An 18,516-nucleotide genomic window follows, 5' to 3' on the forward strand; every position below is an offset into this window, starting at 1 on the left:
GCAATACCCTTACTCACTTTGTGATAACCAGAGGCACTCTGTGATACCCAGGGTTACTCTGTAATGTAACTCTTTGATACCCAGAGTTACTCTGTGATACCCAGGGTTACTCTATGATACCTAGGGTTACTCTGTGATACCCAGAGTTACTCTGTAATGTAACTCTGTGATACCCAGAGTTACTCTGTGATACCCAGGGTTACTCTATGATACCCAGGGATACTCTGTGATACCCAGGGTTACTCTATGATACCTAGGGTTACTCTGTGATACCCAGAGTTACTCTGTAATGTAACTCTGTGATACCCAGGGATACTCTGTGAGACCCAGGGTTACTCCTTGATACACAAAGCTACTCTGCAATACACAAAGTTGCCCTGTGATACCCAGGGTTACTCTGTTATACCCAGAGTTACTTTGCGATACCCAGAGTTATTCTGTGGCACTCAGGGTTACTCTATGATTCCCAGAGTTACTCTGTAATGTAACTCTGTGATTCCCAGGGTTACTTTGTGATACCCAGAGTAACTCTGGGTATCACAGAGTAACCCAGAGTTATTCTGTGGCACTCAGGGTTACTCTATGATTCCCAGAGTTACTCTGTAATGTAACTCTGTTATACCCAGAGTTACTTTGCAGCACTCAGAGTTACTCAGTAATACCCAGAGATACTCTGCAATGTCAATAGAATTATTGTGGTTTCCACTGTCAGTCCTGCCTCTAAGCAAACCCAAACAGAACCAGCTCAGAGGTTCAGGTGGTCCATGAAGACATCCTTCCAGAGATCTTCACATGTTCCTCAGTAACCCAGCCTGTGTTCTCAGGAGGATCCATAAATAGCTGCTGCTGGTTCTGTTTTTAGAACTTGTCACTCTGCCCCCCTCCCTAAATAAACATCAGCAGGTTATTTTTAGCCCGCTGTCGACTCCTTTAGAAATCAAACCAACCTAAGCAGAACCAAGGAGAGAATTGGACCGGTGCTGGCTGTGTTCTCAGAACCCCAGCTGTCAAGTTGATGAGGACAAGATGAGTCATTGTCACACTAATCCGTCTGTCACCAGTACTAAGCTGATGCAGCTTCATCATCTCTGAGGTTCTCGTTTTTCTTTTTTTTTTTACCTTCCTTCCTCTCTGAGGTTCTGGTTGTTTTGGACCTTCCTCTCTGAGGTTCTGGTTGTTTTGGACCTTCCTAGCTGAGGTTCTGCTTGTTTTGGACCTGCCCAGCTGAGGTTCTGGTTGTTTTGGACCTGCCCAGCTGAGGTTCTGGTTGTTTTGGATCATCATCAGGTTTCAGGGATGTAGCATTAAAGGTCTGTCTGTTACAGGGGAACTCTGGACTGGGCTTCAGCATCGCAGGAGGAACCGATAATCCTCACATCGGGGACGACCCGTCCATCTTCATCACCAAGATCATCCCTGGAGGAGCTGCTGCCCAGGATGGACGCCTCAGGTACCAAAGGTTCTGACCCAGCGTAGAAAGAGGCTAACCAGATTATCTCTTTCATTTGAGCTGAACTAAATAAATCATTTTCATTTATTGCAGAAATATTGAACACCTTTTTACTTCAGTGAAACTTCTTGTGATGTCAGAACTCCTCAATGAACAGAACCAGAACCATAGAACTGCAGAACATTGTTACTGAGTCTGCTAGTGGCTGACTGGACCCTTCATCTGTACCAGAACCATTGCAACTAAGGTTAACTGGGGTCCAAGCTTTCTCCACATGGAGGTGGAAAGTTCTGAGATCAGAAGAACTTCCTCTGCTGCAGCGTTTGGACAGAACTAGATGTTCTAGCTGCCATCAGCTTGTTCTGCATGTAAAGAACTGAGGCCGTTTCTCAACCTGTGTACTTGTGCGTTCTTGTGTCCTTGTGAAACGTTGTCAGACTCAATACTGTTCCAGTTACCTAGAACAGCAGACTGAGAATGGACAAAGCAGTCAGGGCTAAAGTTAGTCCTGGCTGCTGCAGACAGGCTAACGTTAGCCCGTCTAGAGCGGCCAGGGCTAACAATAGCCTGTATGAAGCACCCAGGGCTAAAGTTAGCCCGTCTGCAGTGGCCAGGGCTAACGTTGGCCCGTCTGCAGCGGCCAGGGCTAATGTTGGCCCGTCTGCAGCGGCCAGGGCTAACGTTGGCCCGTCTGCAGCGGCCAGGGCTAACGTTATTCCGTCTGCAGTGGCCAGGGCTCACGTTAGCCCGTCTGCAGCGGCCAGGGCTAACGTTGGCCCGTCTGCAGCGGCCAGGGCTAATGTTGGCCCGTCTGCAGCGGCCAGGGCTAACGTTATTCCGTCTGCAGTGGCCAGGGCTAACGTTGGCCCGTCTGCAGTGGCCAGGGCTAACGTTGGCCCGTCTGCAGCGGCCAGGGCTAACGTTATTCCGTCTGCAGGGGCCAGGGCTAACGTTATTCCGTCTGCAGGGGCCAGGGCTAATGTTATTCCGTCTGCAGCGGCCAGGGCTAACATTTGCCCGTCTGCAGCGGCCAGGGCTAACATTTGCCCGTCTGCAGGGGCCAGGGCTAACGTTGGCCCGTCTGCAGCGGCCAGGGCTAATGTTGGCCCGTCTGCAGCGGCCAGGGCTAATGTTGGCCCGTCTGCAGCGGCCAGGGCTAACGTTATTCCGTCTGCAGTGGCCAGGGCTAACGTTGGCCCGTCTGCAGTGGCCAGGGCTAACGTTGGCCCGTCTGCAGCGGCCAGGGCTAACGTTATTCCGTCTGCAGGGGCCAGGGCTAACGTTATTCCGTCTGCAGGGGCCAGGGCTAATGTTATTCCGTCTGCAGCGGCCAGGGCTAACATTTGCCCGTCTGCAGCGGCCAGGGCTAACATTTGCCCGTCTGCAGGGGCCAGGGCTAATGTTATTCCGTCTGCAGCGGCCAGGGCTAACGTTGGCCCGTCTGCAGCAGCAAGGGCTAATGTTATTCCGTCTGCAGCAGCCAGGGCTAACGTTGGCCCTTCTGCAGTGGCCAGGGCTAATGTTATTCCGTCTGCAGTGGCCAGGGCTAACGTTGGCCCTTCTGCAGTGGCCAGGGCTAACGTTAGCCCTTCTGCAGTGGCCAGGGCTAACGTTGGCCCTTCTGCAGTGGCCAGGGCTAACGTTGGCCCTTCTGCAGTGGCCAGGGCTAACGTTGGCCCTTCTGCAGTGGCCAGGGCTAATGTTATTCCGTCTGCAGTGGCCAGGGCTAATGTTATTCCGTCTGCAGTGGCCAGGGCTAATGTTATTCCGTCTGCAGTGGCCAGGGCTAATGTTATTCCGTCTGCAGTGGCCAGGGCTAATGTTATTCCGTCTGCAGTGGCCAGGGCTAATGTTATTCCGTCTGCAGGGGCCAGGGCTAATGTTATTCCGTCTGCAGTGGCCAGGGCTAACATTTGCCCGTCTGCAGCGGCCAGGGCTAACATTTGCCCGTCTGCAGCGGCCAGGGCTAACATTTGCCCGTCTGCAGGGGCCAGGGCTAATGTTATTCCGTCTGCAGCGGCCAGGGCTAACGTTGGCCCGTCTGCAGCAGCAAGGGCTAATGTTATTCCGTCTGCAGCAGCCAGGGCTAACGTTGGCCCTTCTGCAGTGGCCAGGGCTAATGTTATTCCGTCTGCAGCAGCCAGGGCTAACGTTGGCCCTTCTGCAGTGGCCAGGGCTAATGTTATTCCGTCTGCAGCAGCCAGGGCTAATTTTATTCCGTCTGCAGTGGCCAGGGCTAACGTTGGCCCGTCTGCAGCAGCAAGGGCTAATGTTTTTCTGTCTGCAGCAGCCAGGGCTAACGTTGGCCCTTCTGCAGTGGCCAGGGCTAATGTTATTCCGTCTGCAGTGGCCAGGGCTAACGTTGGCCCTTCTGCAGTGGCCAGGGCTAATGTTATTCCGTCTGCAGCAGCCAAGGCTAACGTTGGCCCTTCTGCAGTGGCCAGGGCTAATGTTATTCCGTCTGCAGTGGCCAGGGCTAATGTTATTCCGTCTGCAGTGGCCAGGGCTAACGTTGGCCCTTCTGCAGTGGCCAGGGCTAATGTTATTCCGTCTGCAGCGGCCAGGGCTAATGTTGGCCCGTCTGCAGCGGCCAGGGCTAATGTTATTCCGTCTGCAGTGGCCAGGGCTAACGTTGGCCCTTCTGCAGTGGCCAGGGCTAATGTTATTCCGTCTGCAGTGGCCAGGGCTAATGTTATTCCGTCTGCAGTGGCCAGGGCTAACGTTGGCCCTTCTGCAGTGGCCAGGGCTAATGTTATTCCGTCTGCAGTGGCCAGGGCTAACGTTGGCCCTTCTGCAGTGGCCAGGGCTAATGTTATTCCGTCTGCAGCAGCCAGGTCAGTTGCCAGGGCTAACGTTGGCCCTTCTGCAGTGGCCAGGGCTAATGTTATTCCGTCTGCAGCAGCCAAGGCTAACGTTGGCCCTTCTGCAGTGGCCAGGGCTAATGTTATTCCGTCTGCAGTGGCCAGGGCTAATGTTATTCCGTCTGCAGTGGCCAGGGCTAACGTTGGCCCTTCTGCAGTGGCCAGGGCTAATGTTATTCCGTCTGCAGCGGCCAGGGCTAACGTTGGCCCTTCTGCAGTGGCCAGGGCTAACGTTGGCCCTTCTGCAGTGGCCAGGGCTAATGTTATTCCGTCTGCAGTGGCCAGGGCTAATGTTATTCCGTCTGCAGTGGCCAGGGCTAACGTTGGCCCTTCTGCAGTGGCCAGGGCTAATGTTATTCCGTCTGCAGCAGCCAGGTCAGTTGCCAGGGCTAACGTTGGCCCTTCTGCAGTGGCCAGGGCTAATGTTATTCCGTCTGCAGTGGCCAGGGCTAATGTTATTCCGTCTGCAGTGGCCAGGGCTAATGTTATTCCGTCTGCAGTGGCCAGGGCTAATGTTATTCCGTCTGCAGTGGCCAGGGCTAACGTTGGCCCTTCTGCAGTGGCCAGGGCTAATGTTATTCCGTCTGCAGTGGCCAGGGCTAACGTTGGCCCTTCTGCAGCGGCCAGGGCTAATGTTATTCCGTCTGCAGCAGCCAGGTCAGTTGCCAGGGCTAAAACGTCCCCTGTCCTCCATTGCTCAATCTTTACGACCAATGGGGCTCTGGTGAGGCAGAAGTTACAGAACCGATGACAGAACCTCATTCAGTTTTTTCACTTGTAGATTTAGAAATGGATCAAGTATGTCATGTCAAAGGGTCACAGAACTGAACCATCCTGGCTCTGATTTAACCTGCTTAGACCTTCAGCCCAGAGTGGACCTGGTTCTGATCCAGACCCACTGACTGCGGCTCCGGCCTGGTCCAGAACCTGATGCTGTGTCTGTCTGCAGGGTGAACGACAGCATCGTTTTCGTGAACGACGTGGACGTGCGAGAAGTCTCTCACTCATTGGCTGTGGAGGCCCTGAAGGAGGCGGGGCCTGTGGTCCGACTCTACGTCCTGAGGCGCCGCCCCCCCACTGAACGCATCATGCAGGTCAAACTGATGAAGGGACCCAAAGGTGAGCAGAGCCGTGGTCTGTTCTGATCATCAGGAGCTGTGATAAACGGGCATCAGAACCAGAGCAGATACATCTATTGGACCTGACCAGAACCAGCATATTTAACCCAGTTAGTGTGAGTGGTTGGTTCTGGCTCCGCCTCCTCACCGTTTGAACCTTGACCTCGGTCTCAGCTGCACAGCTGAACCTGAGTCATTTCTGCAGGAAGCTACCAGAACTTCTGGGTCTGTAAAAAGCCTCCCTCTGCGTGGTTCTGAATGGAGAAAGAAGGTTCTGTTTTAGGCTCATTGATGCTTCTTCAGACACCAGAACCAGAACATGTTTAACTGGACCCTGGTTCTTGTTGAAGCTAAGGAAACAGTCCTCAGTTCCTCTGTCTCCATTAGAACCTTCTAGAGATGTCAGGGTCCAGATAGTTGATCTCTCAGGGTTTTTGGGGTCCGTTGCCTTCAGTTCCAGAACCAGCTGATGCTGTGTCTGCCTAACCGGTCCTGTGTGGTTCTGGTCCAGGTCTGGGCTTCAGCATAGCGGGCGGAGTGGGGAACCAGCACGTTCCTGGAGACAACAGCATCTACGTCACCAAGATCATCGAAGGCGGAGCGGCACACCGAGACGGACGGCTGCAGATCGGAGACAAGATCCTGGCTGTAAGTGGGTCAGAACCTTCTGGTCCAACCAGAGTCTGGCTGTGAGCTGACCTGAGGTGACCTCTGCAGGTGAACCACATGTCTCTGGAGGACGTCCTGCATGAAGACGCCGTGGCGGCCCTAAAGAACACCGGAGAGGTGGTTTACCTGAAGGTGGCCACCCCCACCTCCCAGTACATCCACCAGGTGGACCGGTACAGCCCCCCGGACCTCACCAGCTGTAGGTAACCCCCATCCTGGGTTCAGAACCTTCTAGAGTCCATCATTGTCCTCAGTGTCTCCGTTTGTCCTGCAGCCTACATGGAGCCGGACTACATGTGTGATTACCCACAAGCCCTGCCGCCCCCCTCGCCCCGCCGCTACTCCCCCATCCCCCGCGGCATCATGGGGGAGGATGACTACTCCAGGGAGCCCCGCAGGGTCTGCATCCAGAGGGGGTCCACGGGTCTGGGCTTCAACATCGTGGGGGGGGAGGATGGAGAGGGCATCTTCATCTCCTTCATCCTGGCGGGAGGTCCGGCTGACCTGAGCGGGGAGCTCCGCAAAGGAGACCAGATCCTCAGCGTGAGTCCACCCAACCGGACTGAGGGTTCACTGGGCTGAAGGTCTGCTGATGGAGACACAGTGTCTCTGAGTCTCTACTGACCTTAAAGTTCATGTTCTGATGGTTAATGTTTGGTCCTTCCTGGATCAGACCGATCCCCTCCCTCCTTTACTGGCTCCAGGTCCAATCAATGAACACTGGCAGCCAGGCTGTTGGTCTGGAAACAATCCGTTCTAAAGGTCCAGACCACCATAGAGCTCCACCTCGGAGGGTGGAGGTCATTTATTACCTTTTACAAACTGTGGAAGCAGAGCAGACACCTGGACTCCTGCTGGACCCGGTTCTATCAGAACATGTGGAGAACCTGAACCTGAAGGGCTGTTCTCTGGTGCTTGGAGGTTCAGGTTCAGTCCAGACTTGTGCTCAGGGTACCGTCCATGTTGAGGAGCATCTTCATTGCTGCCTCTCTCTGCTTAAAATGTTCTGGTTGTTTTGGACCTTCCTCTCTGAGTTCCAGTTCTGTTATAAACAATGAACTTGGAACCAGAGCCCATATCAACTTTAGATATTCCCAAACCAGAACCTCTAGCTTTGATAAACCTGTGTATGGTGCCCCCTGGTGGCACGACAGCGGTACTGACCTGTTAACACTAGATGTCCCGGAGAATTCCAGGTTCCCTCCAAGCCCCCCTCCCCTCTTCCAGTCTGTGTATTCACTCCACCTTGCTAACTGTCCTTGTTGTAATGCTGATAACCTGTAATGTGACCAGCCCTTCTACAGGAGACTGGATAAAGGCTGAAACAAACTGGCATCAGAACCAGAGCATTCTCCTCTTTTCATTACCTTCCCCTGCAACATCAGACCTTTCTGCAGGAATATCTTGATAAGTCAGATCTAAATCTTTAATTTAAACCTATTGAACAACCAGATATCATACGGGTCCTAGTTCCTGAGCTGAGAACAGGTCATAACCAGCTTTCCCAGCAAGGCAAGGCAGAGCCTATTTATATTGTCCGTTCACCAACAGACTCATTTAGATTGCAAAGCTCACTATGTGAAAGAAACTTAGAGAATAATTGGATTTTGTCTGTTCTCGCCTTTACACGTCATTCAACATTTCAGCTTAGAGAATGACAAACAGTATGATTTCAGTATAGCAGTAACATTTATTCCACCCAAGGAAAATCTCTACATATGAAGCTACAATTGTCCCATTTAGCAGTTTCTACAAACCCAAGGTGAGTCCTTCCTGCATGTGTGGCAGGTATACTTTGTGCAGTGAACACAACGCTCAGTGCTGTGGTTCCTGTTGCAGAGATTGCACACCTGGCCTGCTTAGAAAAACAATGAAAACATCTAAAAAATAGAGTTTAGCACATTTTCCCAAAGTAAGAGTTGTAGTGTGAACTCAGTTATCATCTGATCGCTGTGCTAAAATCATTGTGCTGACCTAGTGTGACCTAGTTATATTAAATTACAAATATGATCCCCACCCCCCACCCCACTCTCATGTAAAACAGTCTCAAAGAGAGAGACTTTAGCTAAAACTGAAACTGCAGGGGGTGGAATGGTTCTCCAGCCACAGCGCTAATGGGGCATTAACATCTGAAAAGGGATTCATGAGTTGATAAGTACTGCGGGGGGACTGGAGGCTGACGGAAATTCTCCTATCTCTGGGTTTTCTAGTGTTAAACATGTACGGTCCCTCCTGTTGGCAGGACAGCTGTACTGACCTGTTAAATCTATGTATGGTGCCTCCTGGTGGCAGGACAGTGGTACTGACATGTTAAATTTTATAGTAAAATCCACCTGTATATTATATTCGGTACATATCCAGCTGTAAATTTAGTTCACAACACTAATTATCTATATATTATATTCATCTATTAGTAAGATTCTATTTATAATGGTATTCATCTCTATACTCATTCAGTAGAACCATGTCCTGTATCTATGGAACCATTATCTATCCAGCACTGCTGCTATTGCACTTCTGGTTAGACCTAAACTGTATTTCGTTGCCTTGGAGCTGTACCTGTGTAATGACAATAAAGTTGAATCTAATCTAATCTAAACCTATGTATGTTGCCCCCTGGTGGCAGGACAGTGGTACTGACCTGATAAATCTATGTATGGAGCCCCCTGGTGGCAGGACAGTGGTACTGACCTGATAAATCTATGTATGGAGCCCCCTGGTGGCAGGACAGTGATACTGACCTGATAAACCTATGTATGGAGCCCCCTGGTGGCAGGACAGTGGTACTGACCTGATAAATCTATGTATGGAGCCCCCTGGTGGCAGGACAGTGGTACTGACCTGATAAATCTATGTATGGAGCCTCCTGGTGGCAGGACAGTGGTACTGACCTGATAAATCTATGTATGGAGCCCCCTGGTGGCAGGACAGTGGTACTGACCTGATAAATCTATGTATGGAGCCCCCTGGTGGCAGGACAGTGGTACTGACCTGATAAATCTATGTATGGAGCCTCCTGGTGGCAGGACAGTGGTACTGACCTGATAAAATCTATGTATGGAGCCCCCTGGTGGCAGGACAGTGGTACTGACCTGATAAATCTATGTATGGAGCCCCCTGGTGGCAGGACAGTGGTACTGACATGTTAAATTTTATAGTAATATCCACCTGTATATTATATTCGGTACATATCCAGCTGTAAATTTTGTTCATAACACTAACTATCTATATATTATATTCATCTATTAGTAAGATTCTGTTTATAATGATATTCATCTCTATACTCATTCAGTAGAACCATGTCCTGTATCTATGGAACCATTATCTATCCAGCACTGCTGCTATTGCACTTCTGGTTAGACCTAAACTGTATTTCGTTGCCTTGGAGCTGTACCTGTGTAATGACAATAAAGTTGAATCTAATCTAATCTAAACCTATGTATGTTGCCCCCTGGTGGCAGGACAGTGGTACTGACCTGATAAATCTATGTATGGAGCCCCCTGGTGGCAGGACAGTGGTACTGACCTGATAAATCTATGTATGGAGCCCCCTGGTGGCAGGACAGTGATACTGACCTGATAAACCTATGTATGGAGCCCCCTGGTGGCAGGACAGTGGTACTGACCTGATAAATCTATGTATGGAGCCCCCTGGTGGCAGGACAGTGGTACTGACCTGATAAATCTATGTATGGAGCCCCCTGGTGGCAGGACAGTGGTACTGACCTGATAAATCTATGTATGGAGCCTCCTGGTGGCAGGACAGTGGTACTGACCTGATAAATCTATGTATGGAGCCCCCTGGTGGCAGGACAGTGGTACTGACCTGATAAATCTATGTATGGAGCCCCCTGGTGGCAGGACAGTGGTACTGACCTGATAAATCTATGTATGGAGCCTCCTGGTGGCAGGACAGTGGTACTGACCTGATAAAATCTATGTATGGAGCCCCCTGGTGGCAGGACAGTGGTACTGACCTGATAAATCTATGTATGGAGCCCCCTGGTGGCAGGACAGTGGTACTGACCTGATAAATCTATGTATGGAGCCCCCTGGTGGCAGGACAGTGATACTGACCTGATAAACCTATGTATGGAGCCCCCTGGTGGCTGGACAGTGGTACTGACCTGATAAACCTATGTATGGAGCCCCCTGGTGGCAGGACAGTGGTACTGACCTGATAAACCTATGTATGGAGCCCCCTGGTGGCTGGACAGTGGTACTGACCTGATAAACCTATGTATGGAGCCCCCTGGTGGCTGGACAGTGGTACTGACCTGATAAACCTATGTATGGAGCCCCCTGGTGGCTGGACAGTGGTACTGACCTGATAAATCTATGTATGGAGCCCCCTGGTGGCAGGACAGTGGTACTGACCTGATAAATCTATGTATGGAGCCCCCTGGTGGCAGGACAGTGGTACTGACCTGATAAATCTATGTATGGAGCCCCCTGGTGGCAGGACAGTGGTACTGACCTGATAAATCTATGTATGGAGCCCCCTGGTGGCAGGACAGTGATACTGACCTGATAAATCTATGTATGGAGCCCCCTGGTGGCAGGACAGTGGTACTGACCTGATAAACCTATGTATGGAGCCCCCTGGTGGCAGGACAGTGGTACTGACCTGATAAATCTATGTATGGAGCCCCCTGGTGGCAGGACAGTGGTACTGACCTGATAAACCTATGTATGGAGCCCCCTGGTGGCAGGACAGTGGTACTGACCTGATAAATCTATGTATGGAGCCCCCTGGTGGCAGGACAGTGGTACTGACCTGATAAATCTATGTATGGAGCCCCCTGGTGGCAGGACAGTGATACTGACCTGATAAATCTATGTATGGAGCCCCCTGGTGGCAGGACAGTGGTACTGACCTGATAAATCTATGTATGGAGCCCCCTGGTGGCAGGACAGTGGTACTGACCTGATAAATCTATGTATGGAGCCCCCTGGTGGCAGGACAGTGGTACTGACCTGATAAATCTATGTATGGAGCCCCCTGGTGGCAGGACAGTGATACTGACCTGATAAACCTATGTATGGAGCCCCCTGGTGGCAGGACAGTGATACTGACCTGATAAACCTATGTATGGAGCCCCCTGGTGGCAGGACAGTGGTACTGACCTGATAAACCTATTTATGTTGCCCCCTGGTGGCAGGACAGTGGTACTGACCTGATAAATCTATGTATGGTGCCCCCTGGTGGCAGGACAGTGATACTGACCTGATAAACCTATGTATGGAGCCCCCTGGTGGCTGGACAGTGGTACTGACGTGTCTCTCCATGCAGGTGAACGGGGTGGACCTCAGGTACGCCACCCATGAGCAGGCTGCAGCAGCCTTGAAGAACGCCGGGCAGACTGTGACCATCGTAGCTCAGTACCGACCCGAGGGTGAGGACGGCCTCTGGGACACAAACTGTTAGCTTAGCATGTCTGCTAGTCTAACAGGGACTACTTCCTGTTTCCTGTGCAGAGTACAGTCGCTTTGAGGCAAAGATCCATGACCTGAGGGAGCAGATGATGAACAGCTCATCAGGCAGTCTGAGGAACAACAGAACCTTCTACGTCAGGTAACCTACCTGCCCCCCCCCCCTCCCCCTGAGGAACAGATGATGATGATGATGATGGTCTTCATGCTGCTTTCAGGGCCCTGTTTGACTACGATAAGCAGTGGGACTGTGGCGTCCTGTCACAGGCTCTGGACTTTAACTTTGGGGAGGTCCTCCATGTGATTGACAGCGCTGATGACGAATGGTGGCAGGCTAGAAGACTCAACCAGCAGGGGGAGCTGGAGGAGCTGGGCTACATCCCCTCCAAACACAGGTTAGCACTGGTTCCTCCCTCCACTGATGGTGGACTGGTTTAGCTCCCAGTAACAGTTAGATGTGTTTCTGTTTCAGGGTGGAGAGGAAGGAGTGGTCCCGCATGAAGAGTAAAGGTATGAAACAGCCGTAAACATCTGGAATTAGTTATTAATGGGAGTCTGCACCAAACCAGCAGAGGACTGGGATCTCAGACCTTTATCCAGTCTATAGCAGGAGGTGCATCTCGTTACTGCAGCAGAAAACCTAAAGCTGCTCTGATCCTCTAGCTTTTCCATTCAACAAACCTGAGACTATTTATCAGGGCTGGGGAGATTAAACCAAGACCTGGAGACTTCAGACCTCTAGTCCTCATGGACCTAAAGAAGCAGCCGCTGCTACTGATCAATCTTAGAGGGTTAGAAAGGATTCAGAATCCATGGTTCTGAAAGTTAAATAACCGCTGAGTGGGAAACTGTCAGACATTTTCCCAGGACTGTCATCTTGAGATGAACATCCTCTCAGAAGGTATTAGGGCACGGTGGTGGAGGGATGATGGTGTGGGCAGTTTACCACAGTTCAGACTGAAGTCATCTCACTCAGAAGCAGCTGGTGGAGATCAGAAGTGTCTGTTTACAGCAGCCTTCTGTCAGCGTGCCCCACAGCAGCTGTGGCTACAATGGAGCTAACCACCATGAGTGAATGAACGACTGTAGAATGCACGGGTTCAGACTCTTTGGATAGAGGTTCCCGTCCCAGTCTGTCCCATCGCTAAAACATCCTGCTAACTGGTTCATTGTCAGAACCATGAGGTCACTGCAGACAGTTAATGATGAAGAAAACAATCATCATCATCCCTGTCTTCTCATCTGTCCGTTTATTAACTGTCCATGTTTTCTCCTTCCAGGTAGAGAAGGTTTCATCCACAGCTATGAACTCGTCACTCAGATTGAAGGTCAGTATCATCCTGGTCCTTTATCTCTGCTTAGTTTATGCTCAGAGCTGCAGTTTAACCTTCCTCTAAGACAGACCTGAGGAGGTCCACCAGGTCCTACTGGACTCCATGACCTTCTCTGACTCCATGGAGGCATCAGCCGTCTGCTATGGTGGTATGATGGGGAGGGGGACAGGTTAGATGAGCTGGTTGGAGGGACAACTCTGTCCTATGCTTATCTCTGGGGACAGTGGAGGAGGTGGAAGGATAGACAGACGGACTGTTGGACCATGTCTCTTTCCCTCCTGTTGGACCATGTCTCTGTTGGACCATGTGTCCTTCCCTCCTGTTGGACCATGTCTCTTTCCCTCCTGTTGGACCATGTCTCTGTTGGACCATGTGTCCTTCCCTCCTGTTGGACCTTGTCCCCCTACCCTCCTGTTGGAAATGTGTCCTTCCCTCCTGTTGGACCGTGTCCCCTACCCTCCTGTTGGACCGTGTCCCCTTCCCTCCTGTTGGACGATGTCCCCCTCCCTCCTGTTGGACCATGTGTCCTTCCCTCCTGTTGGACCTTGTCCCCCTACCCTCCTGTTGGAAATGTGTCCTTCCCTCCTGTTGGACCGTGTCCCCTACCCTCCTGTTGGACCGTGTCCCCTTCCCTCCTGTTGGACGATGTCCCCCTCCCTCCTGTTGGACCATGTGTCCTTCCCTCCTGTTGGACCTTGTCCCCCTACCCTCCTGTTGGAAATGTGTCCTTCCCTCCTGTTGGACCGTGTCCCCTACCCTCTTGTTGGACCGTGTCCCCTTCCCTCCTGTTGGACTGTGTCTCTTTCCCTCCTGTTGGACCATGTCTCTTTCCCTCCTGTTGGACAATGTGTCCTCCCCTGTTCCATAGTCCACCTGTAGTGTACACACCTGAATTAGAACAGTTTATTGTAGTTAATCATCACTGACCAGTGGGTGTGCAGGTGGAACAGTGGTTAGTGAGCATGACCCATGAAAGGAGGCCTTAGTCCTCCCCACTGACCCGGGTTCGAAGCCGACCTGTGGTCCTTTGCCACATGTCCCTCTCTCGTCCCCCTTTCCTGTCATCCTGCTGATCCTACAGATGTTTCAGTGCTTTATGAGTTGTCCTTGTTGCAGGAATGTGGACCAGTGGGGATTTCTCACTGGATATTAGTGAGGCTCAACCTTCACCTGGATGTTTCATGGATCAGATATTAACTCTCAAACTTTATTAATGTTGTGATTAAACTGTATTGAATGTTTGCTAAAATAGTCCTGATTTCATGAGTATGTTTCTCATTAATCAGCAGTTTATTCTGCTCTCAGAAGCAATCTCCCCTCAGAGGCAGCAGGACGCTGCCTGAAAGCCTCTATCAGAAATCCCAGTTTAGGTTGAAGCTGGATTTTATTGGAGAGAGAAAGTAGAGCTCTGATTGGTTAACACTCAGCATTACATCACATCCTATGAGGCCCAGCCTCTTCTGGGGTCTATGGAGCAGAGACGGGTCATAACTCTAGCTGCTCAATGCTGATTGGCTGAACACGCCTATAGATTAAACCAATCAGAGGAGATGTTTCCCTCATGAGACTCAGAGCAGAGAAGAAGAACTGATCATTGAGTCAGAGTCGTACGGTGCTGAACTCTTGTGGTTTCTGGAGTTTATTATTTTAGTTTATTTAACTGCAGCCATTTTACCGCTTTGTAGTGACGTCTTTAAACTTGTGTTGATGCTAAATGTTACGATTTGGTCCCATGTTTCTGAAAGCAGCAGCTTCTGCTGTGGATCCCATTCCTTTCTGAACACCCGCCATAAATAAACGATTGTCCAACGTCCTCCCAGATCATGGTTTCTGCAGATGGTTGAGATGCTTCTTGTTGATCCGCTCAGACCTTCTGTCTGTCTCTCCTCAGTGGACTACGCCCGTCCTGTCATCATCCTGGGACCGACCAAAGACCGGGTCAACGATGACCTGCTGTCTGAGTACCCGGATAAGTTCGGCTCCTGTGTGCCTCGTAAGTCTTCAGCCTCATGGTGAAAAACCCTGGAAGCTGGAGATGAAGCCTCTAAACATGCTCTCTGTCCTCAGACACCACCCGCCCCCGCAGAGACTACGAGATGGACGGCCGGGACTACCACTTTGTGTCGTCACGGGAACAGATGGAGCGGGACATCCAGTCCCACCGCTTCATCGAGGCGGGACAGTACAACAACCACCTGTACGGGACGTCGGTGCAGAGCGTCAGACAGGTGGCGGAGCAGGTGAGACGGAGAGAGCTGATTGGCTGGAGGAGTGGGGGTCCGCCTGAAGCTGGAGGCAGTTCAACATCAGCTAGATGTTTATATCAGTGATAGACCAGAGTATCATCAGCATAGAGCTGATACCAGGGACTGGATGATAAACTGGTCTAACTGGTTTGAATATGAAGGAGCGCTGCAGCTACCCTGTAGTAAAGGACTCTATAGGTGGGCCTTATTATGGGGTTATTACACCTGAACCCCCCCATTCTTTTTTTATTAATGTTTCCTGTCATATCTCTCATTTTAAAGGTATATTGGAGGATGTTCACAAACTTTTGAAAAGACCCGCCCTTTCCACTTGTCGGAATATTTAGAATTCTCTTACTTCATATATTAATTTATCCTATTTAGTCACTATAAACGTTTTCGCTCAGTCTCTTTCACTGTGTGGGGGTGTTTCTAGACCAGACATAACCAGACATTTAAAAAAAAAAGTGCACATGCACAACCCTGAGCTCCAGAGAGGGAACGCCTACTAAACGTGTGCGAGAGCGTGCACAAGCCCATTTCTCCTCGTGCACCAGCCCATTTCTCGTCGTGCACGAGCCCATTTCTCCTCGTGCACGAGCCCATTTCTCCTCGTGCACAAGCCCATTTCTCCTCGTGCACGAGCCCATTTCTCCTCGTGCACGAGCCCATTTCTCCTCGTGCACGAGCCCATTTCTCCTCGTGCAGGAGCCCATTTCTCCTCATGCATGCTCTGTTTAAAAGTCGCTGTGTGCATCGCTCATAGAAACTTACTTTCCAAAAGAAGATTTGAAATTTTTCCACCGTGTCAGACTCACCAACGGTCGGTGAAAATGGGAGCGAGCTCATAGGACGACCTTACGATAACTCATCACCAGAATGATTGACAGTTAGAAGAACCACTGATAGAGATGATCCATCCAAAGAACATCCTCCACTATACCTTTAATGATAATAATTTTACTAATGGGCGCCCCCTGCTGTCCTCCAGGGTAAACACTGCATCCTGGACGTCTCAGCCAACGCAGTGAGGAGGCTCCAAGCCGCTCACCTCCATCCAATCGCCATCTTCATCCGACCTCGATCCCTGGAGAACATCCTGTGAGTCCGTCAGGTTCTGATCATACGTATCATCTGGTGAATGATCAGCAGTGAAATGAGTCCCTGATGTCTCTGCAGGGACCTGAACAAGCGCCTCTCAGAGGACCAGGCGAGGAAAGCTCTGGATCGAGCCATCAAGCTGGAGCAGGACTTCCTGGAGTGCTTCACAGGTAGAAACTTCACCTTTGGTCCTAAACTAACCTGAGAGCAGGATGTTCTGATCAGCTGTTCTGATGTCAGACTGTTAGACCCACCAGGCCGCTCTCTGCTCCCTGAGGGAGTCAGTGATTGACCAATAGTTTACACCTGAAATGACCAATAAAGGTGATTATTCTCCACCAATCACAGCCGGTCTCTGTCTCTTCCAGCCATCGCTCAGGGCGACAGCTTCGACGAGGTCTACCACCAGGTCAAACTGGTCATCGAGGAGCAGAGCGGACCCTACATCTGGGTTCCTGCTCGGGACAGACTCTGATTGGCTGTCTCCATGGTAACCTCTGTGACCATCCACTCTGCCTCCTCTTCCTCTTGCTGCTGTGGGCGGAGCTACCCAACATGGATCGTTTTTCACTTTTGTTTCTACGAGAAGATGACGAGCGAGCTCAGTGATTGCATGAATGCTGTAACCATGGCGATCACATCCCTGTCAGTTGGTCCACAGACCGACTGAGCGGGAGAAAAATCCAGAATCATCAGAAAATAACGAAGCAGAGACTGTAGAGTTCAGCTCCTATTGAAGTATTTATAGCAACATATTTATTTATTGATTGATCTATTTATTTATTAATAATTTATGTGACGTGAAAATGGTGTGTGCGTGTGTGAGAGTCTGTGTGTAGTGTACATAAAGACGTGTGTGACTGTAAATAAAACCAAGGGGCTTAAACACACAGTCTATTCAGGGCTTCAACTATCACACAACCGATGGACTACAACACCTCCCTAAGGACTACAACACCCACAGTCATCGTCCTTTAGGACTACAACACCTCCTTTAGGACTGCAACACCCACAGTCATCCTCCTTTAGGACTACAACACCTCCTTTAGGACTGCAACACCCACAGTCATCCTCCTTTAGGACTACAACACTTCCTTTAGGACTACAACACCCACAGTCATCGTCCTTTAGGACTACAACACTTCCTTTAGGACTGCAACACCCACAGTCATCCTCCTTTAGGACTACAACACTTCCTTTAGGACTGCAACACCCACAGTCATCCTCCTTTAGGACTACAACACTTCCTTTAGGACTGCAACACCCACAGTCATCCTCCTTTAGGACTACAACACTTCCTTTAGGACTACAACACCCACAGTCATCGTCCTTTAGGACTACAACACCTCCTTTAGGACTACAAAACCCACAGTCATCCTCCTTTAGGACTACAACACCTCCCTTAGGACTACAACACGTCCCTTAGGACTACAACACCCACAGTCATCGTCCTTTAGGACTACAACACCCACAGTCATGGTCCTTTAGGACTACAATACCCAGAGTTTTCCTCCTTTAGGACTACAACACCCACAGTCATCCTCCTTTAGGACTACAGTACCCAGAGTTTTCCTCCTTTAGGACTACAACACCCACAGTCATCCTCCTTTAGGACTACAACACCTCATTTAGGACTACAACACCCACAGTCATCGTCCTTTAGGACTACAACACCTCCTTTAGGACTACAACACCTCCCTTAGGACTACAACACCCAGAGCTTTTCTCCTTTAGGACTGCAACACCCACAGCCATCGTCCTTTAGGACTACAACACCTCATTTAGGACTACAACACCCAGAGCTTTCCTCCTTTAGGACTACAACACCCACAGCCATCGTCCTTTAGGACTACAACACCTCATTTAGGACTACAACACCCAGAGCTTTCCTCCTTTAGGACTACAACACCCACAGTCATCGTCCTTTAGGACTACAATACCCACAGTCATCGTCCTTTAGGACTACAACACCTCCTTTAGGACTACAACACCCAGAGCTTTCCTACTTTAGGACTAATACACCTCCCTTAAGACTCCAACACCCGCCGCTGTTCTCACTTAGGACTCTAAAAAGCGGAGCTTTCCTCCTGTAAGACTACAGCTCCCACCGTTCTGCTCTCAGAGCCACGACGAGCTACAGCTCATATATTTGGCCAAAATCAGTCTGCTAAAGAGCTTCATTAAAGCTGAGAATAGCAAACATGTCCTTTTTAAAAGAAATGACACTAAAGATGTCCATTGATGAGGTCTTAAAGTTAGTCTCACTCAGGACATCAGAAAGGACATCATAAAAACATTGCTCTG

General features: G+C 50.4%; 1 protein-coding gene across 3 annotated transcripts in view; it reads left to right on the plus strand.

Annotated features, from left to right (window-relative positions):
• LOC119776554 (disks large homolog 4-like) overlaps positions 1 to 17,632 on the plus strand; it is a 42,086-nt gene extending 24,454 nt beyond the window's left edge. For 2 of the 3 annotated variants that reach the window (XM_038275025.1, XM_038275035.1), the window contains 15 exons: positions 1,326 to 1,450; positions 5,261 to 5,430; positions 5,941 to 6,077; positions 6,147 to 6,297; positions 6,373 to 6,641; positions 11,392 to 11,494; positions 11,577 to 11,673; positions 11,750 to 11,926; positions 12,004 to 12,041; positions 12,812 to 12,859; positions 14,757 to 14,858; positions 14,933 to 15,105; positions 16,103 to 16,212; positions 16,291 to 16,382; positions 16,581 to 17,632. In XM_038275025.1, coding sequence (XP_038130953.1) covers positions 1,326 to 1,450; positions 5,261 to 5,430; positions 5,941 to 6,077; positions 6,147 to 6,297; positions 6,373 to 6,641; positions 11,392 to 11,494; positions 11,577 to 11,673; positions 11,750 to 11,926; positions 12,004 to 12,041; positions 12,812 to 12,859; positions 14,757 to 14,858; positions 14,933 to 15,105; positions 16,103 to 16,212; positions 16,291 to 16,382; positions 16,581 to 16,687 — 1,899 coding nt within the window. In that variant the 3' untranslated portion in view covers positions 16,688 to 17,632. Of the gene's footprint in view, positions 1 to 1,325; positions 1,451 to 5,260; positions 5,431 to 5,940; positions 6,078 to 6,146; positions 6,302 to 6,352; positions 6,642 to 11,391; positions 11,495 to 11,576; positions 11,674 to 11,749; positions 11,927 to 12,003; positions 12,042 to 12,811; positions 12,860 to 14,756; positions 14,859 to 14,932; positions 15,106 to 16,102; positions 16,213 to 16,290; positions 16,383 to 16,580 lie in introns of all 3 variants that reach the window. The other variant, XM_038275016.1, reaches the window with a different exon arrangement.
• The last annotated feature ends 884 nt before the right edge of the window (positions 17,633 to 18,516 follow it).

The sequence above is a fragment of the Cyprinodon tularosa genome, unplaced genomic scaffold (genome assembly GCF_016077235.1).
Source record: "Cyprinodon tularosa strain WSP-4 unplaced genomic scaffold, ASM1607723v1 ctg1209, whole genome shotgun sequence".
Taxonomy (NCBI): domain Eukaryota; kingdom Metazoa; phylum Chordata; class Actinopteri; order Cyprinodontiformes; family Cyprinodontidae; genus Cyprinodon; species Cyprinodon tularosa.